Below are 26,935 nucleotides of genomic sequence, written 5' to 3'. Positions count from 1 at the left end.
TTCAAGTCGGTTGGCATGCGAGTCTGCTTTTTGCGCAGAGGGTACAGTGACTTCACACGGCCGAGCTTCGATTGGAAAGATATACTGGCTGGAGCGGAATCTCTCATTTTCTAGGGTATATAGTAGGTAGGCAGGGAGGCTGAAGTTTGTCTGTTCTGTGCGCAGTGTGTGGTGTCGTCAAGGCGCCTATCCGCCAAGCTCCGGCACCGTCCAAGTCGTAGTATGGGTTGCAAGCTGCTTTATACTTTTGAAATTAGACGCTCCGCACATGCGACATGCACGAGGTGGTCGCCTCGCATGTCAGCTGCTCTGGCTGTAGTGGCAACTGGAGCTCCGGCTCTTCTGACTGAGACTTTTAACACTGTTCAGAATTGAATTCAGAGGATGAGAGCTTACCATAGGATGAAGAAGCTCCGTGAAGTACCTCAGGTTCTGATTCCGCCGCCGCTGGCACGCCGTGAAAGTGAACGTGCCAAAAATGAAGCCGAATGGAAAAATGGTGATAACTTTTCACCTTCTATATTTTCATTCGATGCTTCTCATCCTGAACAGCTTGCAAACACTTTACATGCTCCCACTAGATAATTAAAAAAAGAAAAACTGCACATTGACCCTTTCTTTATACCGTTCCTTAGGCAACATAACCCAACCACTGGAATACATCTTTTGGGAAAACAAAAGCTCTGTTGAAGGGTCGAAATAGCCCATTCCTTTTATACATTTGGTCGTCACGTAAGCCGCTGAACCCAAGAGTCCGAAGTGGTGACGTAGCGGATCCAGCGCTGGGCGTCGGTGGCACGACTCAGCCGCAGGAAGCGTATCTTGAGGCCGGAGCTGGACTGGTTGGACAGCTCAAACTTCAGGGCCATGGGTCCCAGCTGTAGCTTGCTCGAGCCTCCTTCGTTCGCATTTGTGAGCTGGTGCACAAACAGTGAGTTCAAATGAAGCCAACAAAGCAAGTACTACTGCGGTGCATAGACCTGTCTCGTACAGCCACCGTCCTGACTCGAATACAGGACAACTACAGATGTAAAGCACAGAGCGTGCACCCGGATCACTATAAGTGTCCACCCACTACTTACGGGATGAAAAAAAAAAAAAAAAATAAGCAAAGGACATATCGAGCACCCATCCCATACTCCCGAGCCCACCTATAGTAGGCAACGAGTGAAGGACGCAGCGGACGCTCCGCTCCAGCACATGCCCGTTGCTGTCGACTGGGCGGCGCGTGCGACGAAGTGCTACCAAAGGCAGAAAGCTCGCGCTCGAGGCAGAGCATCTACTGGGCTCTTGGTCCGCCACCGTAGACCCTTTTTGCAATTTAGAAATTATGCATAGATTATGCACGGCTGTCATTAGTTGGTCATGCACTGTGAGCGCGCATTGGACACGAGCGCTTCATCAGCATTTGAAGTGCACTCGGATCAAAACGCATTTCACACAAGTGGGTGGTGCATAAGCGCTCGGTGCGAACTTGGAACCAATCGCGGGCTTCTAGCCGGATGTGATGAGACCAACTAATGGCGGTTGCGGATAATTTATGCATCATTTCATGAATTCGGAAAGTGTGTATTGTAGCCAGCAAAGATGCTCTTTTGCTTCGGCTGCTTCTCTGAGCGCACCGGCGTGGAGTGGTGAAGCCCTCACTATCGTGTTCCCCTTCCGCATTTTTGCAATCGCACCCGACGAGCGTCCGTCTTCCAGTTTTTTCGAGATCGCCTTTCAGGTCAACTCCTATATACCGAAAAATGTGATAAGAATAGGAAAGAGAAACTTTAGCATAGGTTGACCCAGATTTAAAAAAAAAAGTGAAAAGGATAGAAATTCATTCAAACTTTTCGCAGCATGACTACGTAAAATACCGAACGATTTACACCCGAAATTTGAAGATAAATCTTGGATAAACTGGGAAGTGAGCACTCATTATGTTGGGGAGAAATATGCGAAAGTAGCACAAGGTACGGTGAGCTTCGCTGCCCGATGTTGACATGCACGCTTCAAGCTCCACTGCTTTGTGCCGGTGTGTTCGGAGAAGTGGTTGATGTGGAGGAGTGTTGCGATTAACTGGGTGGGGTTAGGAGCCGGGTGTAAGCACCTGTTTTGTCCTTTGATTTTGTTTTAATGTTTTGAAAGTTGTAGGTGGGTTTTTATTGTGACGTAGGCGCATACTCGGTATCTTAAGCAGTCACTCTAGCTAACGCTTACGTATTAATCATGCTGGCCACATCATAATCCAAACTTTCAGAACGGTCAACCAAGCATCACCAAGCCCGAGAGCTGCACTGCTCAAGTCAAGCTTAACCGCTTTGCACCAATGCTCTCCATCAAGCTTAACTGCATTACACAGTCGTGCGCACGTCTAGCTTCACCGCATTGCACTGACGCACGCACAATTATAGATCAAGCTCAATTATAAACTGAAAAAACAATTGACCTATATTCGGGGAAATATTATTTATTCTCATATATATGGAAGAAACTTGTCACAAAAGTATTTTATTTTTTTTTTATATAGAAGAAAACAAAATCGTCTGGCTTAGACATTTTTGTCAAATATGAGAGGTGTGACAGCGCCATAGTGCGCGGTTTCTACCCTGCAAACAAGTGGTGCCACGAGACAGAAAGAACCCCGGTTCGAGTTTTGTCATTTTTGTTTTGAAAATATTTGTCCCCGAAAAAGTTTCCTGTGTTTTTTCCACCGCAAAAATAAACTGTGCACCACCAAACGCTCAATCTCGGACAAAAAAGCAGCGCCAGCAGTCCGAACAAGATGCCAAAACGTCAGAACTAACCGTTATCTTATTCAAATGCTATAAAGAATATTCTGAAACTTTTGATGGGAAAATGGGGCTCATTCCCGGTAGTTGGGAAGGAAAAACAATTGTCTCGAGGACTTGAATACATCTCGGTGTAGGTAAGCACAGAGAGCGGAAAGCACTCACTCTGAATTTTGCCAGGGCCTCAGATTTGGCCTGAAGCCTCTTGATCCTCCAGACAAGCTTCCTAGATTCCCGCTGGAACTCGACCGTCTGCTCAAGCTCGTTGAAGCGCTTCATCAAGCTGCGGAAAAAGTGTCGAGACGGCCGACAAGTTCCCTTAAAAAGATGCCAGACATGAATCTAATTGAAGGAGTCCAAAGTAAAAGAATATGGACTTCATTTACAACAGGCACTGACATAATGACTGCTATGTAATAGAACTTGTATGAGCTCTGAATTTCTGGCCTTGGAGGTTTGAAGCAAGGTAAAGAGGCAAAACAATTTTGTTTAAGTCCAGTTATATTTACTACCGCCCCTAGTCCGTCCAGGAACACTGAACGTGATGGTTTTTTCTGGGTAAAAATATATGTTAGATTCATTTAAATTGTTTTCCTGGTGAGGGTAGTCGTATTTGCTTCTCCGAATGTTTTGACAAAATCAAAGTGGCAGGGGCACAAGGGCACTGTATTGGGAGACTACAGCAACAATGTTTAGACTAGATTTGTCAAATACTGTCGCCTGCTTTGATTTACGACAGCGTATTGCATCTCGTTATGAGGCTATCGCAGCTCCCTAGGCCCCATGTATTTCCAATGGCAACTTTTTCATCCGGCAGCTCAGTAGCCACCGGACGACGTGACTTTGGGATCATTTTATTAAAAGGAGAATAAACAATGAAAGACATTTACAATTCTCTGTAATGCCGAATTAAGAGCGTAGCTCTTGAGGAGGAGGGGACAGTACGGAGAGGAGGGTATGCCCCTCCTCCTCCTCTGTACACTCTCCTTCTCCACCTCCCCTCCCTTCCTTCTTTCTTTCTTTCTTTTTTTCTTCCCTCCCTCGTCCCCCTCGTGACCCTCGTCAAGGTCGTGACCTTTGTCAAGGCTGTGACCTTCACGAGCGAAGGTCGTGACCTTCGTGACGTCATTATGGGAAACGTCCGATAATGTAACGCGCGGTTACGCCAGCACTGCTCAAGCCGGAAACGGGCACCTAAGAGCTGCACTCTAAAAATACAATTTGCAGCGCGGTTGCACATTTTCCGATTTTGGACTAGAGATTTCCTACGGGAGCTTGAATTCCTTCAAACTGACCCCTTTTTCAACCTGCCATTCGTGAGCAGTTCCGAAGAAAACAGAGGCACTAATCGATTTTCTGACAAGGCGTTACGGAAAGTAATTTTTTTCTTAACATATCTCACACAAGATCCTCATTCCATATATTTCAATACGGAAACGCCTGAAAATTGCCTTTCCCAATGAATTTTACCATCTATCCCGTGGCACCATCTGTGAGCAACCTTTCATAATTATTTAACAATTGCAGTCATCTTCTGTTTGTGCGCAGCAACGGACTACTTGTATGACCCTATTTCTTTCAGCCGTGCTCAAACTCTCGGGGTGCGTGCTTCGCAGATTAAGTTTCTTTTTGTGTTTATTTTATTCAGGGATGTGGGCAAAGCTGCAAGTAAATCATGCAGTCGTCGTTTAGGCAAGCGCTGTGTGAAAAAAAAAATGTAAAATTGGCAACGCTTTTTTTTGTGTGTGTAATGCTGCATATTGTTTGCTCGAGTCAGTGGCATAGCCACAAATTTTTTCAAGGGGGGCTGAGGTTGGTGGAACGTCCATGACTTGGGGTGCCGGGGAGGTGGGAGGGCTGAAGTCTCATACGTTGATCTCTTTGTGGTAGGTTGGATCGCAAATCGAGGCTTGTCTTGCTGGGGTTGAGCGGCACCACCGGCAGTCGTCGCTTGACACCAGCTAATGTATGGGACTCTATAGGAAAAGCAGGGAAAACTGCAATTTCTTACCTTAGTCGGTTGTTCTCGACGATGGAACTTTTATCGTGTTTTCCATGAATGTCAGTTCATATTCTGTGCACTTAAAAGCGGTAGAATACCAATATCTTTTTAAATAAATGTTTTGCGGTTGCAGGTCGAGGGTTTCAACTTTATTGGGTGCGAATTGTGATACGGTTCAGTAAGACAAGGGCTGCCGAGAGTCGTGTCGAGTCGTTTGTGATCTCGAAGTCATCAGAGCTTATCAGACGATAAGTTGAACTGCATTTATCGGGGGCGTTCGCATCGTTTTCGAGCGCATGTACAAAGCAGTTCTGGTGCAAGCTTTTGCTTTGAACTGCAGTGAGGGCTTCTGTGATGAACTAAAAGTCGAGCGAATCATTCATTTGTTGAATCTGTCATTTACTTAGCGATTGAAGCAAGCGACGCCGGCACAGTTAATGATGCTCCGGCACATTAGATTTTTTTAGTCGGTGTTGGAACGCTTGACAAATACCGATTCAACCTCCAAACCCATGATATAATGATCGCAGCAAATAAAATACCCATCTTCGAGCACTGCATAGAAGCTTCAATTATCCTACGTTTGTGTGTTTGTCCCATAGTATTGCCAGTGTCAAGCAATCGCCGTCAGTGGTGCTACCGACGGGCTCCCAATCCACGACCCAGCCTCCTACAATAGAGATCAGTAGTCCCACAAGTCCCTCCCATGGCTACGCCACTGGCTTGAGTCTGCCTTTTTTCTTTGGCATTGTTTTCGCCGCTGCCGTGTTGTTTGCTCAGGGCTCGTGTTATTTGATCCGAGCAGTCCTGACGTGGCGGTCAGAAATGTTTGTAGCAGGGTGTCGGAACAGAACAAAAACAAAACAGAAAAACAAAAAATAACAATATTTTTAGGCGGAACGAAAATGTAATCGAAACATTATTAGTATTTTGTTCTGGAGTGAAACCAAAAATATTTTCTTAGCAGTTTTTGGCGCAAGAGGAAAGTTCAGGTATTTTAATATTGTCTGGCCCCCAGAGGAACCAGAAGATGCCCTCGAGGTGTTTCTCAAGGACAAAGAAGCTGAGGCTGGAGCGCACCCTCATTTGACGAGCGAGCTAGGTCCACTGGACATAGCTCAAAATGCTGGACAAGGAGCCACGCCTTCAAAGAACCATGAATGTATTGAAATTTTGGTAAGAACGAAAGCAGTGCCAATCGAAACTGTACACTTTAGCGCAGGCAGCCCTCGGTATATCATCCACACAGGTCAGCGTGAAGACGGCATTCTCGGCGCTCAAATTTATTTAACTGGAACAGAGGTCTCACATTTCACTGAGTACACTTGAGCATGTGTTGCTTCCAAGATCATGCTTAGTGCCTCGGGTCGTTCCTCCTCGTGATGACTTTTTACCCCCATTCTTTCATTTTCTATCTTTGCAATATGAGCACACCTGCTGTAACTTTTTAATTACCTACTTCTTAATAAAAATAAGCGTTTTTCTTTTTTTTCTAATATTGAATTTTCATTTTTTTTTGCAAGCGAACATGTTCTTTCGTTTTGGAGCAGAATCTGAATGTGACATACTTCTATGGAACAAAACTGAAACGAGAACAAAAAAAAATATTTTCTTCCAACACCCTGGTTTGTCGCGGTCGTTGAGGGCTTGGCAGATGTTTACGTTGTCTGCCAGCCAATTATGGGGCGGAAGTTCGTCACATAGCACCAGTTAGGAGTGATTGGCCTTTCCTGGCCAGAGGTAAAGAAGCTGAACGTCTACAGAAGCCGGAGAGCTGCAAGAGGAAGTTTGTTTTTCGTATGGAGTTGACTGCTCCACTGTGCATTAATGATGTCTTAACCCCAACCTTTGTACAAATATTTAGGTGCGCATACAGTAAAACCTCGTTATAACAAAATGGGATATAACAAAGTAATGGATATAACAAAGCAATCGTAATTCCCCTAGCTTGCTAATAGTGGGAAGAAATGGACATCGACTATAACAAACTAATGGTTATAACGAAATAATTTCGACCGCTCCTTCAACTTTGTTATAACGAGGTTTTACTGTAGTTTGTAAAACTAAATTCTGCCAAATAAAAATTTAAGAACATCACCGTCTGCAATCTCTCCAATTTGTTTCTGTCTCCCACTTCATTGTTGACAACATGAAAAAAAGCACGTCTTTTGCCACACTCGGTTGATTTCAAGCGCATGGAGAGTTCCCAACTAAAAATATTTCAAATGTCTATTGAGAATACTTCTTGAATATTTGCAGAAAAAATTGAGAAAAGCTATGTTGTGAAATTGAATATGATTTTTATGTTTGTAAAGTCACTTTTGCCTATTTCGGTTTGAGTGCAATGTTTTTTTGCACACCTATACGAATATGCATGCTTTCGTACACGTGTGTACGAATGCACATATGTGGGTACATATGTGTACAAGGGTAATTGTTTGGCACCTCTCTGTCTGGTCAAGAAGTGACATAAACGGCAATTAAAAACTCTAGTTGCAAATTTAATAAACAATCCCGATATTTCGGCCACAAAATAGACTTTGACAACAATGCAGCGCTGGTCTCGGAGAAGAATCGGAAAAATATTTCTTCAAGAGTCATGTTTCACCCAACGTGCCAAAGGGAAATGAACTGCTTTTTGGGTACTTTTCCCAGCAACTATGCATCGGGGCTGCGTGACATCACCAAAGCTCAATACATCTGTGTGTGTGTATAAACAAGGCAGGTCCTTGCCGGGACTCAAGCGTAAGCTGACCTGGTCCCGAAGGTGTATGGTTAGAGTTCTTGATTGCCTTAAATGTGTGTACGAAAGCATGCAGTGAGTTTCAAAATGCCCTGTCATGTAACATTAGGACTGTTTTATAAAGCTGGAAAATTCTAACTTATGTCAGGCGCAGCAGCAACGATCATTACATGCAAGCGACATTACTTTTCACGGAAACCGGCAAACGATAAAATAAAGCTTGCACAAAGCACTTCAGCATCCAGGAACTGGGAGAAATAATTGTGAAAATTCAGCATTTAAAACATCCTGTCGCAATATTGCAAACCGAATGAAGAATGAGAGCGCAGGCAAATCGCATTAGCAACTAAACTTCAATACCAAGAAAATGTTGTACCCTTGCAGAAAGAGGTACTTGCACGTAAAACACAGTGTGTCAGTGAGTTTTTTCTATACCTTTTTTTCCCCCATTCCTATTGGGCTTTAGTCATGGTTGCACGTGGCTGACTTTATTATTGGTTTACGCACCCTGGTGCCATAGAAGAAAAGATGAGCTCAATCAGCGCTCAAAGTCACTTTTATTGAGGCAACAGTGATTAGCTGAGGGCTCCGTGATCAAACATGGAAATAAAATAAAATTTCGGTGCTCTATGAAATAATTTAGATGATGCAACTAAGACTACCTCTGGAGATTACCTCTGGACTCCTTTCTGAAATTTATTAGAGGGGTAGGCAACCAACACCCCTTTAACATTTCACCCTCCCTCATCCCATATCCTCCCCCCAAATGACCCGAGACCAATATGGTGAGGGTATTTCTTGAAATTTGCTTCCAACAAACAAGACGCACTATTGACCATTGAGGTGGTCGAGGCGAAAACTAACGCTTCTCCCCACCCGAATGTACGAGAAGAGGAAAGACAGACAGAAAGTGCAGCATGTTGAACGGGGTCTTACGCTGATGGTTCCTTATCACCTTACGACGTGTAGGAACTTGATAAGGACCTCCCGCCACTCACCCCGTAGTATTAGATGGTACGGGAATCTGCACTGTGGTGTCGACGGCTTCCGAGGCGGGGTTGCCCTCGCACCTCAGCCTGACAGTCAGCTCCAGGTCCCTGCAAAAGCACTTCTTCTGCGTCAAAGTCGGTCGGAGTGAAAACACAAATGGACACCACAAACAGGCACTGAATTAGAGCTTGTACCCACATTGTGAATTAGTACATTAAAGTTAGACTAAACTAAACACCGCCCCATAATACCCGCTGAATAGCATCGCTCTGTAAAACCAAGCAGGAAAGGCAGCAGCCAAGACAAAATGTGGCATCGGCGCGATGTTTTTAAAATGGCTGCACCCTCAAAAGATACACAATAGCCTCGGTAGCAGACTTGAGAGGAGGAACAGTGGGAGAAGCTTCTGACACGTTCTTAAAAGGGTGGTGCAACGATTTTTGTAATTTGCACAGATACCGCTTAGCACAAATCCCCGAGGTTTGTAACCTATGAAACGCGCGTCAATTTTAATCACAACACGATGATAGTCGCAGGAAATGTTGAAAAAAAACTAGCAACACCTTAACTTGCAGCCACAACAAGTGGTCATGTAGTCTGGGGCTGATTATGCGCCGAGTTTCGGACATGAGTCACAACCCGAACGCTTACCGAACTATCAATCATTGCGAGCCCAAATTGAGTGCTCACGGAATGCTCGTGTCCAATCTATGAGCTGCACTCAAATATCGTCACTTGGGGGACTATGCCGACTAGAGCTCTGCACAGGCCCGAGCCCATACCCGAGGCGAGCTTCATCTCCCACTGTCGAGGCAACTCCAACCAGGCGGGGCTCGGGTCGAGTAAGAACGAGAGTCAACAGGACCGGGCCAGGTCGGGCCTCAAAAGGTACCGTGAAATACCGGGCAAGCAACCACTCAAAATTCGGAGATAATAGACCGATCTCACTGGCCAGTTTGATTACGCTACCGCTGCCGCAATGCATCGAGGGGACTTCAGTCTTTCTGCATGTGCAACAACCCCGCTAGAGCTCTCCGCATGTGAAGCACGAGAAGGCACGAGCCCTCACATGCACGGACATCTGCCTCCTGTGAACTAAAGTTGTGGCGGCAACACGCATGCGCCTAGCACTTACTCAGATCGGTCTATTGCAAACAAATGGGGGATGGGCATTTGTCCAGTCATAAATTTTACGTATAAGTCTACTGTGCATATCTTCTCACATCTTACAAATTTGGAAATGAGCGCTTAGTGCGGAATGGGCGGATGTGCGGTATTCTACAATAGGTCCGTGCAGTGCTCCAATGCCAACAATGCGACCTCCAAGCTATGTGTTCAAGTCTTACGAAGGAGAGATTGAGACAAAATGTTTGCTTCTATCCTCGAAATTACAGCGAAACAAATACAAGCTTTTTGGTCAGTATACTTAGGCCCCGCTGTTGAAAATAAGCTTGTGTGAAGTGCAGAACATTCCAAATGAATATCGTCACTGCCCCCCTAACTTGTATCTGATTAGAGTCGAAGCCAACTTATTGGCTGCTCACAGTCATGTCGACACCAGACAAGACAACCAAACGAACTGTAGGTAGATACGGTCAATTGATTATTACGGGGATGGTTGCTAAACCAAAATATAGGGTTGAGCCGAAATAGGCCTAACGTCATAGCCCATGTTAGCATGGTAATGTAAACGCTGCAGCTTCCTAATGGTGGGCAGGATTTCAGATTTCACAATTAGAGTGTAATGAACATTACAGGGCACCCAGCTACAGTGTAACGAAATCCGAGTGTACATATGCGCAGCCAAAGCATGGCAGAAGGCAACGAGCACGAACTGGAGGCTGGGCATTCAAAAGAGGTGCCCTACGCTTCAAGCTCTCTCAGTGACTATACAGTAAATTGCAGCAAAAGAGGCTGTTCTGTGCATTCAGCGCTTTCTGCCCAAATTAGTTCTAAACCCTTACTTTGTGACAGCCTCTCACATGGACGTCTCACCTTGAATTAGACACCTCTTCGACGGCTGTAGTGATGGTAAAGGGGAGCCCATTGTGAGGCAGGTCTGTCGTCTGGTACCGCAGGACAGGGACCTGAGACACAGCACGGGACAAAGACATTGGTGCTGTCAGGAATGAGAAGGGATGAGGCAGGAAGAACTGGAAAACTGGAGGTTTAATGCAACGGAACTTGCACCAAAACAAAAATTAAATGACGGGCATCGCAGGCGTCCAAGTCGGCGTAAGAGCAGTGTCAAGCGCTACGATAAGACTGACTGGATGCAGCACGCTACAGCTGCTTTAATCCCTGCCCCATGTTCAGGAATGCTCTAAACCGGAACAGACTACAACTACACGAGACTTAACTGGAAGTTTCCAGAGGGGGAAACAAAAGAAAAGAAATGCCGCCAAAATCGCTGCTGTCACTACGCCGATTCTCAACGAAATGCTTTAGCACTTGGCGCGGGGGTTCCGACTCGGCAAAGCATGGGAATTCCAACCTCGTAACGGTCTGCATACTGCTGTCTTCGGAGAGCCAGTCTGTTCTCCCGAGCGTCGGCAGTTTCACGTCATCGCTGCGCCTCGATTTTATGTTGTCGCATACGTTGTGCCACTGCCATGGCTGCTCAATCCCCTCCTCTCTCGCTCCCGCGGCGTGTCGGTGGAAGTGTGCCAGAAGACTCTTTCACAAGTGGACGTACCGAGCGAACGAATGGAGCGAAAGAGCCCGGCGGAAACCACGCTGCAGCCTCACAAAACCGGTCCTCCAGTTCAAACCACGACAGTCCAAATGAGAAACGGCTGCATGCACAGGGGCAATAAATGCTAAAGCATTTAAAGCTACACTGGTGGTATTCGGACGTGAAAGCCGCATGTCCTATCAGCACAGAACAAAATGCAAACACTAGAAAGCATGGCCTTCGGTACATGCTACGCGATTTGGAGGCGATAAAACTGTGCAGTGAAAAGAGGGCTGCGAGGGTGTGCGCATCAGAGAAAGCAGGCACCTTACAGCTCCCTCTCCACTCCGCAGTTATCGGCTGCTAGGTAGTGCCGCACGCAGCAAAGGCCACGCATTCCGGCATTCGCGTTTCATTTTGTGCTGATGGAATACAGCCAACTTGGCCATGCTCGCGGCAATACAAGGGACTCAAATGCAGTCGGAGCAAAAGCAATACTGCACATGGCATTAAAAATATAAAGGCAACTATAGGTCCTTGGTTCGAAGCAACGGTTCCCAATATGTGGTCTGCGGGCCATTCGGATCCCACAGCAGCGTTTGTAGGGCCCATGCTGATTCAGAGACAGCTCCGTTGGAGATGCGTAAACCACTGGCATGGGTCAAAACAATCAAATTGGCAATCTCTGGGCTAGTGTTCTTGTTATGTTGGGACGTCTCGGCCCGTATACAGTATAGACCACTTACAACGTAACCGCTTATAGTGCAGGACCGGGTATAATGCGGCTTTTTTAAACCACCGGTTCGCCTCCCATAGAACTCCACGTATTTACATACCGCTTAAAGTGCAGGCGCACAAAGGGAAATACCGGTTATAGTGCGGTTTTTGGAACAGCGCGCCGACGAACTGGCGCTGCGAGCACGCTTCCCTGTGCGACACTAGATAACGGCGCGAGCCGCAAGCGGCACTCGTGGGGCAAGGAGGTTGCTCGAAGAAGCGGGGAGAAGCGAAGAGAGCGACGGAGGGACGCACGCACGTGTTGTTAACGTGCGTGCATCCCTTTGCTGCGTTGGAAACAAACAACCGCAACGACAGACCAATCGCAAGTCGAGGAGAAGTGTTCGCGCGCGTTGCATGCTGGTCGCGGGCTGGCTGCTTCTATCCGCGAACATGGCGTCAGTTGTGATCGTCGACGTAGATGGCGTGGTGGAAGCTCATCGCTCCGCGTAAAAGCGCTATCCTTGACTGTGAATTTTCGTTGTGTGTTGCTATGATGACCCAGCACGTACTAGAAGGGAAGATCCACCTACTCGTGCAGCGATGTTGTGGCGGCACTCTCAAGACGGCAGAAACGCCCTTGTCGTCGTGTTTGTTTACTTCGACTACAGTGGTGCTTTCTAAGCATTTGTGTTTTCAAACATCGCCCGGATTTCTTATTTGGAGCATTTCATGCCTAAGCTCAGGTTGAAGGTATTACTGGCCCGTACCGTATAAAGAATTCAAATTTTCACGCGTTTTCATCGCCGGAGAGAAGTGATTAGGGTTAGCAATCCTCAACGCTCGCAACGTCCGTACGCAACCCGCGACGCCGTTAAAAGGCTGCGCCAGGCAAAAGTCACTCATTTCTTGCAAAATGTGTGACACACTTGAGAGAGAAGTGTACTAGTCTGGTGAAATAAAAACTTTCCTCAAACTAAGCTTTATTTTTCATCTAACATAAAATAAATTCTTTTACAAAGGTAAGTTGTCTGATGGCATGTATTTTGGCCTGAAAAATTTATGTTTTGGTTATAGCGCGGTACCGCTTATAGTGCGGATTTTCGCGACTCCCGCGACATACGTTATATGCGGTCTACACTGTATAGAGGGAGACCACTTCAGTCGCTGGCTGATTTCGCTGATTTCTAGTTTGGGGTAGATTCTGCACATGTCAAGCTAGCATATGGCCAAAATGAGGAATCCTGCAGAAATGGTGCTTTCAAATAGCCTACAAGCTTCTGCTTCTTAAAAGGCTGTTTGTGGAGGTGAAAAGGGTAGGGCAGATCGAGCATGCAAACAACGCAAAGAGCTAGCGCCAACTCACCTCTCCTTGCGGCGAGCGGACGACGAGCGTGCGGTGTTCACTGAAGCTGTCCATGTTCACGGAGTCGTGAATGATGTAACTGGACAGCACGACGTCTGTGCTGTAGGATGCTGAAATGCACGCGGGCATGTCCAAATTTGAACCAATATTAAAAACTCAATAACTTTGTGAAAAAAAATGCTTTGACCTATAATTTGGGTCACTAGTTCAAATTTGTCTATTGATGTGTTGAACCAATTTGAAGCCAATTAGTGACTACGTATCTGTTTAAAATTAAAATCCTATTTCCCGGGTGACACAGCCACTCGTCTCAGTGTAGCAATTGAGTAGGCTCAAAGACGAATGCCTGAACCAGCTCCTATTGTCCCGAGTTTTGTGCATGACGTATACAGAGTAAGTAAAACAATTAATAGAGACAACAAGCACTTTTCTTTAAAGAGATTGAGCCATTGCCACTGTGCAATCGTCCACATTACTTTCAACTACTTGTCAAATGCCTTGCAAAACGAAAAGGTGTCACTCCCTAACCACATCAGTCTCATCAGTCTCTGGCGGGAAAAAGAGGGGGAAAAGGGGGTTAAATGGGTGTCTTGCGCCAAAACAAAACAGTCGACGGATGTGACACGGCTTTCGAATCAAATGCCAGAAAATGTACCATTGCAATATTTTCTTGTTTTTCCTTCATGTAAGCATCGCACAACTGGGTTAGTGCAAGCAAGACGCAGGCGCTTTTTCGCATTTTGCCCGGAACAAGTGATCCAGTGTGCCTTTCCGCTGGCATCGCAAATGAATGCTTTCCACCGCACTACAGTAATTTCTAGTACAGCCTTTCTAATGTAAAGAAGAAAAAAAAGGGGAAAATGTCGCCGATGATTTCTTGTTCGGGCCAATGGTGTTGCACCTTGTAACTTGTTGCAACGCACCGGGAGGCTCAAACCTCACTTGTCTACTTCGGGTGCAGATTGCTAGGAGCCCGACCTGAAGGGACTGCTTTTAGGACGTACAAGGTTATTTTTCTTTTGCATAAAAAGCGTTAAAAAAATGCAAACAAAAAAGAGATTCGATTGATTTCAATTATTAAGAAGCCTATTATTCAAATTTCTACAATGTACGGTAAAATTGACGTCAATCGCTATGTCAAAACTAATAGTGATCAGATTGTGCGTCATTTCGTCGACAGTTCAGATGGAAGATTAAATGCACTATACCATATTAGATTCGTTGGTCGATAAAAAGAGGGCGCTATGACAGAGCGAGAGAGAAATCGGGAGGAAGCACAAGCGCCTCTGGTTGTCTGCTGCCTCTATCCGTCATCAAAGTTTTTGCTTTACCCTAAAAGCATACACCACATGAGCATTGTTCTGCCGTTCAGTATGAACTAAGAACATTTATAGCACTATGGCTATAAATGTTCAAAACATATCAAAATAAAATTTCAAAAACTTTAAAACAGAAGTGTTAACTTAGTTCTACCTGAGACTTGTTCTGTAGTGTGTGCATGCGTGTGAAAAAGCCAATTTTGCATGCCATCTATTGCACGTTTCCCGGATAATACATAGTCATGCCCTTAGTCAACCAGAACCATGGGACTTGAATAACACGCAACCGAGCTTTCGGTACTGCACCAACATATACATACTTTTGTGTAATGTAACATAAGAATCAACGAACAGTGGCTGAAGGTTAACCGTTACAATAAACCCAATAGAGCATCTAGTATGATTAAGAGTATTGCTATTGCTACGTTTATAGTCAAAGATACGCTAAATTGATAAAGCTGTCGTAAAGATAAAAAAATAATATAAGGCAATAATACTAGTGCAAGAACTGGGAAAAAAACTCTTGCCATCGTTGATCTATGTCGGTATCTTTCGAAAAATTGCTAGATTACTGTTGCTGACGCATATTTTCAAATGTTTCCAAACTTCAACAACTTTTTTTTTACCTTTAAAGTATTTTGCCATTCTTTCTTCTTTTTTTTTTTCCTTTCTGGATGCAATAAACCAGCCTTCTCATTATTCCAATGTTCACGAGTGACAAAATAAATAAAAAAAAGCAAACGAAGAGACTTTGTGGTCCATTACTGTTGCACGGTAATTGGCAGCTCTTTCATCAACCTCTCAAGCCTTCACGAAGGAGAAACGGGCCGCCCCTCTAAAAACCCGTGCTTTTGACCGCCGCCTAGACTCACCAGCCTGGAGGGCAGAGTCGGCCAGGACCAGGTTTTCATTGAGGCCGAGAGTGACGTCGACTTGAGACTCCAGGCAGCTCCTCAGGTTGACCGTGCCATCCAGCTGGAAGTTGAGCAGTTTTCCCTGAAACAAGAAAAACGCCGGGAGGAAACGACAGAATCACATTTGGGGTTTCCCAGCTGTTTTCGGGGTTTATTTTCCTTCAAGTTCGGCAGTATTTGTGTCACAGTTTGCCTCATCCCACAGATTCGGCGTCGGACAGAGAGATCCGTATTTATTGGGGCGTATTTTGCAGAAAGCAGGACACGGGCTTCCCTGACCTCCGGGGGACATGCACGTGACTTGAACACTTTGAACACATATCCCCGTACCGATAAGAGGAGGGAACAAGAGGTGTGGTTTCGAAGAAACAAGCAGCCTCCTCGACAATGCAAGAGGGGCTGTGCTCCGAGCCTGCACAACATAGAGCTGTAGATAAAGGTTTCTTCCCGTGAAGCTTGGCTTTTTCTTGTTTGAGACAGCTCGAGTTCGAGCTTCTTAAAGGGGATCCCGATCTTGATGAAATCGGCTTTATGGTTAATTTGCAGGGTTCATAGGTATTTATCCAAAACACAGAACCGCAGTCATGCTCCATTCAGCGGTGGAAGCTACGCGCTTGTTGGATAAAGCGCCGTTCACATATATGCAACCGAGTAAGACCAACAGAGACCAGACCGATTTTTAAGCCTCTTGCGACATCTTAGGACCGGATGCGCTGCAGCGGAGCTGGTCCTAAGAGATCGCAAAAGGCTTAAAAATCGGTCCGGTCTCTCTCGGTCGTACTTGGTTGCAAAAGTGTGAATGGGCCTTTAGTCGTGCGTCTATCTTTTGCCCCATGAAAGTTGAAAAATATCAAACAGCTGTTGAAACGGCTCTTGTGCGCACTGAAGTCTCATCATAGTTCGGCTTTCTTCTCTTAATTAGTGTAGTCTCAGTTAAATGTCTTTCTTTCCTACCCAGATAACTCTCCTCTGTTTCTATCTTTCGTGTTGATTTATTAATCTTAACTAAGTTCTTATTACTATCAATGCAAAATATGTTTGAGCCAAGTACATATGTTTATATATGTACTTGTTTGAGCCAAGGTACAGACCTGCGGGCTTTTTGTCTGTGTCGCAGCACGCTGAATGCTCAATGCAACATTTTATTAAGGTTGTTGACATTAGTTCTTCTTTACAATCAGCCATTGGGAGAACACTTCAAAGTCAGATTTGCTTCGTAACTCTTTCTTCCCATGAACGATAAAAGGATGGAACAGCTTGCCAAGCAAGATTGTTGCCTTGCAAAGACCAGATTCGTTTTTTTCGCAACTCCAGCACTGTCTCTGATCAATGTATTTGAGTGTAAATATATTATTAACGCATTTGTGTTTTGTTTTGTTTTTTTTCCATGCGGACTAAGGTTGTTTCTTTTCTATGTATATGTATGTTTATATGCGTGTGAGAGTTTTTTTTACATTACTTTGCGTACTTATGTGTCTTGATAACCTATGGTGTGTTAAGAAATCCATTTTTTGGTATTATGACTCCCCCTACTGTAATGCCCTTCGGGGCGATGTAAATAATATATAAATAAAATAAAGAACTAGCATTAGTCATGCACACCTGCAAAGATGCTGTTCAATGGCAATCAAGTTTCGGGGTACCAGTCATATAAAAGAAAGTGGTGTAAAAGAAATCAGGATATACTTTCTTTTTCACAAAATGAGACACTGCAGGACAGTCCATGTTCTAAATGCAACCAAATTTGCACAAAACATAAAGGAATGAAAGCAACCGATATTGCTTTGAGTGCCTCAAAGCGGCAAGATGAGCTGCATGAAAGACACACTGAACAGAAACCCCTGTTCTCACCGTGTCAAAGAAAAAAAATATGACAGTTTCGGTAAGGCGCCTTGAACTGATTTATCAACAATCAATTGGTCCCCCACTTCTTGAGGTCTTCAACTTGGCTAGAAGTCCCAGTAATCAATAGAAGAGAAGATTTACCTCCTTTGAAATGGTTGCAAAAAGTTTCTCGATGACGTCGACAAAGATGTCACCTCTCTGCCTGTGCTGCTAGACAAACAAACAAAAAAAGCAGATTCAATGCTTGTCCTAGTTTTGGAGACAACTTTTCGCTTTATCCAAACTTGTCTAAAGAGAAAGGTGGCAACACAAAATGTGCCACATGAATCGGAAACTGGGCACAACACAACAGAGTATTTATTGAATATGTGCTTTAATCCTCCAATCGTCATAATGAAACATCAAAACCTGTTGTTTTTTATGGCAGGACAGCCGATTCAAATGAATTGAGGATTGCCTATCTCTTTATGAAAAATCTCAGTAAGCAGAAGTGTGCTGAAACGAGCCGACATTATTAAGGGGAGTGCTGCCTCGGTGGCTCCAAGGCAAAGCGCTGGCCTGCGGATCCCCAGGTGGCGGGTTTGAATTTCGGCCATTCCACAACATAACGGAGGCTTGTTGCGGACAAGGAGGTTGTGAAAAAGGCAAAAGATACCCCAGGTGGTCCAAATTAATCCTCAGTCCTTCGCTGGGGCATGCCAGATGCCCGTTGTTGGTTTGGCACGTAAAACCCCCAAGTTTGATTTGATTTGATTGTTAAGGAGTACATCTTGAAGGTACACTAGTAAGGTTGCTAAGCAACATGCCCTTTAGGGCTGTCATCCTGCCAAGAAATAAATTCGTTACTATAATTTGTATCTCTTTTAGACAGAGTGAGTCGATGTCTTAACTTTGAATACATAGTACGATAATTGGACCACCTAGTCAAATACATCCTTGGAAGAAATGTGAGCCCACTATTCAACGGCCACTTTCACTTAGCACTGTTCAACAAAAATGTATCTTCAACTGTAAACTTAAATAAGCAAGAAGTGTCCGTCAAGATATATAGCACTGAGCCCAGTCTCGGCGCTCTCCGTCACTGCTTTTTCCTCAATAGTATCACATTTTTTTCTTTTCTAGTCGTTCATAACGAGATTGAAAACAAGTCATGAAAGTAGCAGAGGGAAAAAGAACCCGGCAAGGAAGCTTCAGGAAGTCTCAGAGTTGCAGTCGACATTTGTTAGCAGACTTGGGCCTCATAGACGCTGGCACCATCTATGAGTTGACCCTGGAACTGCATTTCGTCAGAGTGAAGATTTTGCAGTATCTACTATATCAAACGTAAGTATACCACCTATGAGAAAGAGTCATTCACAACATTGTCAAAACTGTTTCTAGCCAATGGCCAGTGGCGTACCAACTTGCTTTTGAGTGGGGGGGGGGGGGGGGGCAAACCAGACCAGATACCCCCAGGGCCGAGGAGCGGTGCCCTTGGTATCCCTCGGGCGCCGCCGGCCAGTGTTTGCTCTGCACAGTGGCAGCTGTTTCAGGGGGGGGCAAAACACATGCCTTGCCCCCCCACTCTGAGAACTGGGAGGACAAGTGCCCCCCTTCCCCACCGGTTGGTACGCCCATGCCAATGCAAAAGAATGATGCACAAAAAAAAAGAAAGAAAATATGGTACAGGGAAATGACTAGTGTTCCACAGTTACCCAATAGATGACGCCACCGTGGCCTCTCGTTGCGAGAGATCACAGGGGTTCGTAAGGCCCCCGGTCGTGAGCAGTTGCATGCGCATGAACAAGCTTTCGTGTTTAAGAACACATCCTCGAAGACCTAGCCTCGAAGACTTGGCCTTGAAGAAATACTGTTGGTGAAATGTTTGGCTCCGAAACTTCCAAAAAGCCCCTTTTTCCCACCACGGTAAGGGTGAGTCTTAAGCTGGAAACATTAGGCCACGTCACGGTGCTCCAAAACAAACCTGTCTGTCAGATCTGGGTGCGAAGACGGGTCTCACCGACGCTGCATTTGGCATGAGCCCCTTTTGCTCCTGCACATGACGTAAAAAGAGAAAGACGCTCAAACTACATTCTACCCGCAAAGGAAGGACCAAAGCCAGACGGATCCCCAGAATTAGTCTAAGAGTTAAATCGAAACTTTGACCTGCGTTTTAACTATAAACTTGTACGGTATGCGGCAGTAGTAGTGGTAGTCATGCTACTGATTGTCTATAGCAAGTCATTTTCGTAAAGCAGTGTCAGTTTGAGACACTGTGTGTGGTTGTGCTTTTTCCTGCCCACTTTTGTGTTTATCATTATAAGGCGGCTGGACCCATTTTATGAAGTCGACAGAAATCCAAAATTATGTTCACCAATATCTGAAATTCATTATATCTAAATTTCGCACGACAAACATCTCAATTCGCTGTGCACACTCCGTTATTTTCGAGGTAATTGGGCAATTACATTCGAAGCTGGGCAATCAAATTACTCGCGCAAATACTTATTCATCAGTAGTACTCGTAAGTGGATCGAACAAGTCCTACCAGCGTCATGCACAAGGGCAGGTTAGAAGAAAGTTAATCACCTGAACTTGTGATGCCAGGCTTGAGAGCATGGACGCATTTCTAGGGTGTGCAATCTCAGCCGCTTCGCTGTAGACACATGGCCTGAGACTGCTCAGTTCAGTCGTGTAGATGTGGCCGTGGTTCTGCGCATCGGAGAGCTCTGTCACCCACACTCGCTACTGTCGTCTTTCCAGAGCGAGTCACATAGCACGAGAGGATACTCACAATGACCTCTGCCATGACTTCCTCCAAAAGGAGCAGATTCCTCCGCACACCATCTTCCGAGGCGGAACCACAAAAGTCTTTGATCACACGGTGAAATCTGGGGAATGAAAGAGGTCACTGATGTTGTACTTCAAGTGTGCCCGAATTTTCTAATTTGTTCCTGAATATTCTACTAACACACCTAACTTACAGAAAGAGAAAAAAAAAGTGGTTTAAGAGAGGGCGCTACTCGGGAAGGCGAACTTTTTAACCGCTCGTCTTAGACTTTGCAGGGGCACATTCGTAGCCGAGAAAAAGAATGACATGCATAGTTTTGAGTTTGTAATTTAACCTTAAAGAGTTGCATAAAAGTACATCAAATAACACTGCACAGGAAGACTACCATTGGTAATGATAATGGCCAGTTCTATTGGTGAAACATACACCATAACAACTGTGTCACGCGGCTGTGGAAAGAAATTACGGAAGTTAAAACATATTAAAAAAAATGTGAAAAAAAAAAACTTTTAATTTTTTTGCATGCATTAGGTTGAAGATACTGCAGCTTTTTGAAACAAAAGGCCATGAAAAATGCAGAAAGTAAGCTCAGAGTAGCATTCATTATAAAATTTCAGTACAGAAGCTTCAAAAACTGGCTCCACACGTCAATTCATTATCAAATACTTGTTTTCCTGATGATGCCAAAAAGTGAAACAAACACGTTTGAATGCTCAGAAAGCTGCAGCTTTGACAGCGCCGCCATGTCGAAAATATTTTGTTCTGGAGAAAATACTGCAGTCGGAGGAGTGAAACTTTCTGACAACATCCATCAGGATATTCGGCAGCTGATAAAACTACGCGTTAAAAAAGTGTGACTTAAAAAAAAGTTTCAATTTTAAGGAAGTGTATTTCCTTAAAGTTTTCGGTATTGTGACAACAGTGATGCAATAAAGTATGCTGCGGCCACCTGTGAGCACCAAAGGAACAACACGCGTCGTGCTTGAAGCTTACACTGCTACTTGCACGATTGCCGACAGATAACGGATCAAACTACCAGCACACCAAACAAGTTCTCTTCAAAACATGAATCAACTGAAGCCGACGAGAAACTCACTACCTGTTAACAGCATCAAGTGTTGCTTCTGGATTGCTTAGAATTGAATTACTGTTCAGGGTGTTAGGTCATGTTTACTGGTATTCAAGGAACACTTCTCTGCATGTTTACCATTGTTTGTTTGTTTTTTTTCAGCTCACATCACAATCTCCATTAAAAAAACCAAAAATATTGTGAAAAAAAAAAAAAAAATTGCTTTACATTGAGGAAGAATAATTTTCCTCACTTTTCAAATGTTTTGCACAAAGTCTGACATATCCAAGGTACCTAAATTCTCCAGAAAGCTCCAGGCTTTCCATTTTTGACACATCGATCAGAGGTCATTTCGTGCACGTGCTGGAGTTGGTAAAACATTACTTCTTATGACCACAAAAAAATAAAAGCTAAGACAAATATTTAGCGGACTGCAATGCACCTTTCCCCTAAAGAGGCATACTCACTCCTCCAAGAATGCGACAGCAACAACAGCTGAGACGGTGGATCCGTCTCCAACAGCCTTTGTTGAGCAGAGGAGATAGTGGAGCTTGTCGCAGGTGATGTGGAAGATGCAGCCATCTTCCAGTGTCTGAGGGCCCCACAAACAATTTGTGTTAGCATCGGTTCCATTTACCCAGTTGATTTGAAAAAGATGTACCGGGTGTTTGGGAGAAAAGAGGACCATGTTTTTCTTGCTGCAAATATAAACTCCTGTGCATCGTTGAATGCTACGCCTCCCTTCAAATGCGGCACTACCAGTTGGTGCCACATATCAAAGTTTTCTAACTAGTCGTTATCTGATGAAGAAGTTATATGCAGTTTTTCTTTTTTTTTTCTTTTTTTTTTAATTTTTAATTAGAAATTGGGGCACATTGGCAGTAGAAGCCATTCACCTCCATGTATTTGTGGGCTCTGCTGGCCGTCTTTCTCTCATTTCGAATTTTCGAAAATCGCAACTTTTTAATCAGATAACGGAAAGTTTTGAATCTCTACATTCTGGTCCCAACCACCAGCGGCACTAGTGGCCGGGACCAGATGGTAAAGATTCAAAACCTCCCACTCTAGCGTCATGTATGGGCGGGCATTTAGCGATGCATTGTTTAGTTTTGCAATAAGAAAATTATTTTTGCTCTCAAACACCCGGTACTTTAGCATGGGGGCTCCTTCGCTGGCACATACTGTGACTGGTGAACTGCCATTCTGCTGGTCTTTCACAACGAGGTCGACACACTGCTGGAAGCTTCTGAAGTTGATGTCGTGTCTATCTGTAGACAGCACTCAGGAAAGTAAGAGATCGTCTGGTCGATGATAGGGTGGGAATGCAAGAGCGAGTTTAAATCATTTACACACAAGAAATTCGGCGTAGGTGTTGCACAGCTTTGTTCTAAATTGAATTGATCTCTGTTATTCAGCTATTAATAAAAAAAATCACCGTGCAAAGCGGTTTAGTGTGCCAATGTTGTGGAACGCACACACCTCTAAATGCGATATAAGAGCTCGACAACGCTTTGAACTTCAAAAGGAATACACTGCCGATGAATCAGAACTTCTTGCTTGGGAGTCGCTATGCCAAGGTAGATGAACATGACAACTTCGGTTACTTCAACACACTTCACCGACCTAGCTTAGTTTAGTGTCATCCACCAAGATTTAATGTAGCGAGCAGGCAGTTTGTTCATAGTTGGGGCATTCTACGCCCGGCCGGCCCGGCGGACAGACAAATCACGCATTTCCCCACGGATTAGCTTGGCTGAGCGCGTTGGCTGAGCGCTAGTCACGCTAGCCCCAAAGTAGAAATCCGACCTCAATTTTCTCAAAGTCAACCATTTAAATATTTAAGTGAACATTTTTTACTCTAAGATAGCGATATAAATAACTTCCAGAATTACAATTGACTTTGTTAGAACGTTTTTATTTTTCAATTCCGAAACCGAAACTATTAAATTTGCTCCGCCACCTGGTAGGCGTAAAGAGGAGCGGCCTGGTCGTCTGTGGTCAGATGGTGGTCAGCGTGCATCGTAGGAGACCGTTCCGTTTGTTACCGGCAAAATGCCTGTACAGTGCTGCGCGCCGTTGTGCAAACAGCCCGTAATGAAGGACAGCAATGGAAACAAGGTATGTGGCACAAAGTTTGCTTTCTTAGCGGTGAACGAAGCGGTGCGTGAAGTCGCTTCATACTGCTCTCGTTCGGACCGAGTGTTGGCAAGCACGCTGATTGAGGGTCTTTTACGGTGCGCGGGGCAGGGTGTTGGAACGAAATGTTTTTCGTTCCGTTTTCATTTTCGTTCCGTACAAAAAAGTTCCGTTCCGTTTCCGCTCCGGAACGAATAATAAATGCTCCGTAACGGTTCGTAACGGTTTCTTTCTATAAAAAAAAAATCGCAACAAAAATTAAAAGGAACGTAACGTTTATTTTTACACAAAAATAGATAATTCAGGCGCTCTAGAGGAATCCGCGGAAACGACATTGCTTCTGAGATCATGTTCATTGCCTTGAGAATGAGATCATGATCAAGGTACCGAGCATGATCTCAGAAGCAGCACGTCATCAAGTGTGCTTGGTGAAAGGCAAGACCTCTGGTCCGATAAAATAAATTTCAGCGCCGAGAAGGCCCTGAAGGCCCATAGGGATGAAGTACGCTTTTGCAACAGAGTCTAAGACTGCCGTATCCGTAGAAAAACAAAAGATAGACTTCTACAACGCCGGGTCACAAACTTCCCGCGCTTGCCGTGATCTGTCGTCTGTCTGTGTCGTCAGAAGAAAGCATGGAGGAAGAGGGTGCAAGAGCCAAGGAGAGCATTGCGAGCGTGTGGAGGCGTCGCGCCACCGCGCTCTCATTGGTGGGAAGCAATGGCGCCTTGCATCATGTTTTTAGAGCGCAGCTCTTAGGGGCCCGTTCCCGGCTTGAGCGGCGTCGACGTCGCCGTCGCCGTCGGCGTAACCAAGGTCACCCCAAGGTCACGCGACCCCCCCAAGGTCATCCCAAGGTCGCGTGGCACCCAAGGTCATCCCAAGGTCACGTGGCTCCCAAGGTCACGTGACCCCCAGAGGTTACGTGACCACTCCCCCAGGGTCACGTGACCCCCAAGGTCACGTGACACCCGAAGTCATGTGACCCCTCGAGGTCACGTGACCCCCCCGAGGTCACGTGACCCCCTCGCCGAGGTCACGTGACCTCCCCGATGACGTCATAGTCACTGATGACGTCACCGGCATCCACATCGTCATCATCACTGATGACGTCATCAGTGACGTCACTGATGACTTCACCGGCATCCGCATCGTCATCATCCCTGATGACGTCATCAGTTACGTCACTGATGACGTCACCGGCATCCGCATCGTCATCATCGCGGATTACGTCATCAGTGACGCCACTGATGACGTCATCGACATCCGCATCGTCATCGTCATCATCGCTGACGACGTCATCGGAGTCAGCATCGTCATCGTCACTGATGACGTCATCAGTGACGTCACTGATGACCTCACCGGCATCCACATCGTCATCGTCATCATCACTGATGACGTCATCAGTGACGTCACTGATGACCTCACCGGCATCCGCATCGTCATCGTCATCATCACGGATGACGTCATCAGTGACGTCACTGATGACATCATCGGCATCGTCACGTGACCCCCAAGGTCACGTGACCCCCCCCCCCCCCCAGGTCACTTCACCCCCAATACCCTTCCCTCCTCCTCCTCAAGAGCTGCGCTCTAATTCGGTGTTACAGGGAGTTGTAAACGGCTTTCACTTTTTTTGTTTCTCGTTGTATTTTTTGTCTTTGTTTTTGCTATGCTTGTTCGCCCGGAGTTTAGACGCGGGAGCGATGGCTTGCTTGTCTTCTTTTTAATTATTGTACAAACCAACGGCTGTCTCTTCGCTGCGTGAAACGAATTACTGAAATACCTGATATTTTCCCTTGAACCGAAAACCGATAAGAAAATTTTTCGGTTTCACTCCGGAACAAAATAATAAATAACGTTTCGATTACGTTTCCGTTCCGCCCAAAAATATCGTTTTTTTCGTTTTTCGTTTTTGGTTTTCGTTTTGTTCCGATACCCTGGCGCGGGGTGTTGTGCTTGCACGTGGAGTCTACCAAACTGGATGAACGTACAGGCGGAGTAGCGGCTTTTTACTGCCATAAAATGTAGTCGATGTTTTCTCCGTGCCGGGCGACGTCGCGGCTGGATTAGATGTTTCCGACAAACCAGCCCTCGCTTTGTCAAAGCAACTACACTCGCAAAGTGTAGTGATGAACAGTCCGGATTTTTAATTACCATGTCCTGCATATGAAGGCTACTACTATGTAATTTTGGCGGCAGGAGCGATTTGGAGGTAGTCATACAGGCCGACGCGGTAGGATTAAGGTGGGCGAGGGAAACATGTCGCGAAATAGATGTTTGCCGTGGGCCCTTGGCCACGGAGGGACCGGCCCACGTTCGCGGCCGAACCGCGCGATCGCGTACAAACCTTACCCGACTCTACTATCGCGGACATGAACTGAAACAGCCCTTCGTGCTTCTTTTGCCTACCTGCCAGTTTTTGATACAGCTGTGGTTCCGACTAGATATGATAATGAAATGCATAGTTAAGACGCCATACTTTGAACTATTTGACCAATTGAGAAATTATAAAGCTTGTGGAAACTGCAAACGTAGGCTAAGACCGAACCGGGTGTTTCAGCTCACGCTGCCTGTAGGGGTACCTCAACACACTTGCGATGGCATTTGCACACATTCATTCATTCACGACCGCTGCTGGTGATTCGGAACTATGCTTGGCTATTTGTGAGCCAGGTCGAAAGTGAGCCTCAATACTTCATTAAACTTTTCTTCTCTTTATTTCTTGTAGGTATCCTTCCATCACTTCCCTAAAGATTCCATGGTCTACAAAAAATGGATTCTCGCCATCAGAAGGGATGAAGGCCCCGAGTTTCAAGTCAGCAAGTGGACGAAGCTGTGCTCAAAACACTTTCATGAAAGTGACTACATACCCAGTGTGGCGAGTGGCCGAAAGCTCCTTCGTGATACGGCAGTGCCATCCGTTTTCTCCTTTTCCAAAGAGAAAACAGTGCGAAAGCCTCCGAAGAAGAGTGTACCGCCACAGCTAAGGGCTGATAAACCAGCGCTAAGATCCCAACAAATAGACATCACTATGCAGGACGATCCAGCTGTGGGTTGCGCAAATGAAATGCCGGCTGCAGCTGAAAACCCACTGGAGCCTGCTGACCACAGCACAATACCCGCAACAGACAGTGTACGTCTGGCAAGCATCATTGAAGGCAAGAACAAAGAACTTGGAAGGCTTCCCTTTCTCCCCTTTCCTCCGCTGCAAAGACTGCCGTTCCTTCGCAGCGGAGGAAATGGGATAAGGATGGCTAGTTGCGCTAGTTGGTTTTGCATCATGGTGTAGTACGCCAAAACAACAGGGACAAAAAACGAAGGGAGAACTAGACAGGACGCGGCGTAGGAAAGGGGAGAAAGGGAAGTGTTTATTACAACCACCCCCTCCCTTTCCACGAGCATTATTCTACTACCTTCAACAAGCTCCTTACATACTATATCCTACTTTTTTCATTTTATTTCTGTTCTTGAATATTCGAAAGCCCGCTTAAACAAATGCCTTTTTTTTGTGTTCCGACACACCTCACTTCACCAAAGTTCCGCTGTACCTTGCTCGCCTTTTTTTTTTCTTTTTTTTTTTTTCTCTCTCTCTCTCTATTTGGTAAATGCCTG

The 26,935-nt window shown here is 45.4% G+C and overlaps 1 protein-coding gene across 1 annotated transcript; it reads right to left on the bottom strand.

Moving 5' to 3' along the window:
- Nucleotides 1-694: 694 nt before the first annotated feature.
- LOC8042214 (AP-4 complex subunit mu-1) lies at nt 695-22,912 on the bottom strand. Its single transcript, XM_040499535.2, has 13 exons — nt 22,718-22,912; nt 22,369-22,454; nt 21,654-21,778; nt 20,121-20,217; nt 19,916-20,038; nt 19,311-19,379; nt 17,489-17,557; nt 15,461-15,584; nt 13,270-13,379; nt 10,508-10,599; nt 8,521-8,619; nt 2,943-3,060; nt 695-917 (listed from the first exon to the last, which is right to left on the bottom strand). The coding sequence occupies exons 1-13, from the start codon at nt 22,773-22,775 to the stop codon at nt 729-731; spliced, it is 1,359 nt and encodes a 452-aa protein (XP_040355469.1). The 5' UTR covers nt 22,776-22,912; the 3' UTR covers nt 695-728.
- Nucleotides 22,913-26,935: the final 4,023 nt, after the last annotated feature.

The sequence above is a fragment of the Ixodes scapularis genome, unplaced genomic scaffold (genome assembly GCF_016920785.2).
Source record: "Ixodes scapularis isolate PalLabHiFi unplaced genomic scaffold, ASM1692078v2 PGA_scaffold10__122_contigs__length_95168666, whole genome shotgun sequence".
Classification (NCBI taxonomy): Eukaryota; Metazoa; Arthropoda; class Arachnida; order Ixodida; family Ixodidae; genus Ixodes; species Ixodes scapularis.
The sequence above is the reverse complement of the archived record's forward strand: the minus strand, read 5'-3'. Positions and strand labels throughout refer to the sequence as shown.

Coding starts and splice junctions, on each gene's coding strand:
- LOC8042214 (XM_040499535.2), bottom strand. CDS start 22,775: ATGTTCATCTACCTTGGCATAGCGACTCCCAAGCAAGAAGTTCTGATT. Junction 22,455..22,717: donor AGTTCTGATTCATCGGCAGT/GTATTCCTTTTG, acceptor TGCTGTCTACAG/ATAGACACGACATCAACTTC. Junction 8,620..10,507: donor GAAGAGGTGTCTAATTCAAG/GTGAGACGTCCA, acceptor GTGCTTTTGCAG/GGACCTGGAGCTGACTGTCA.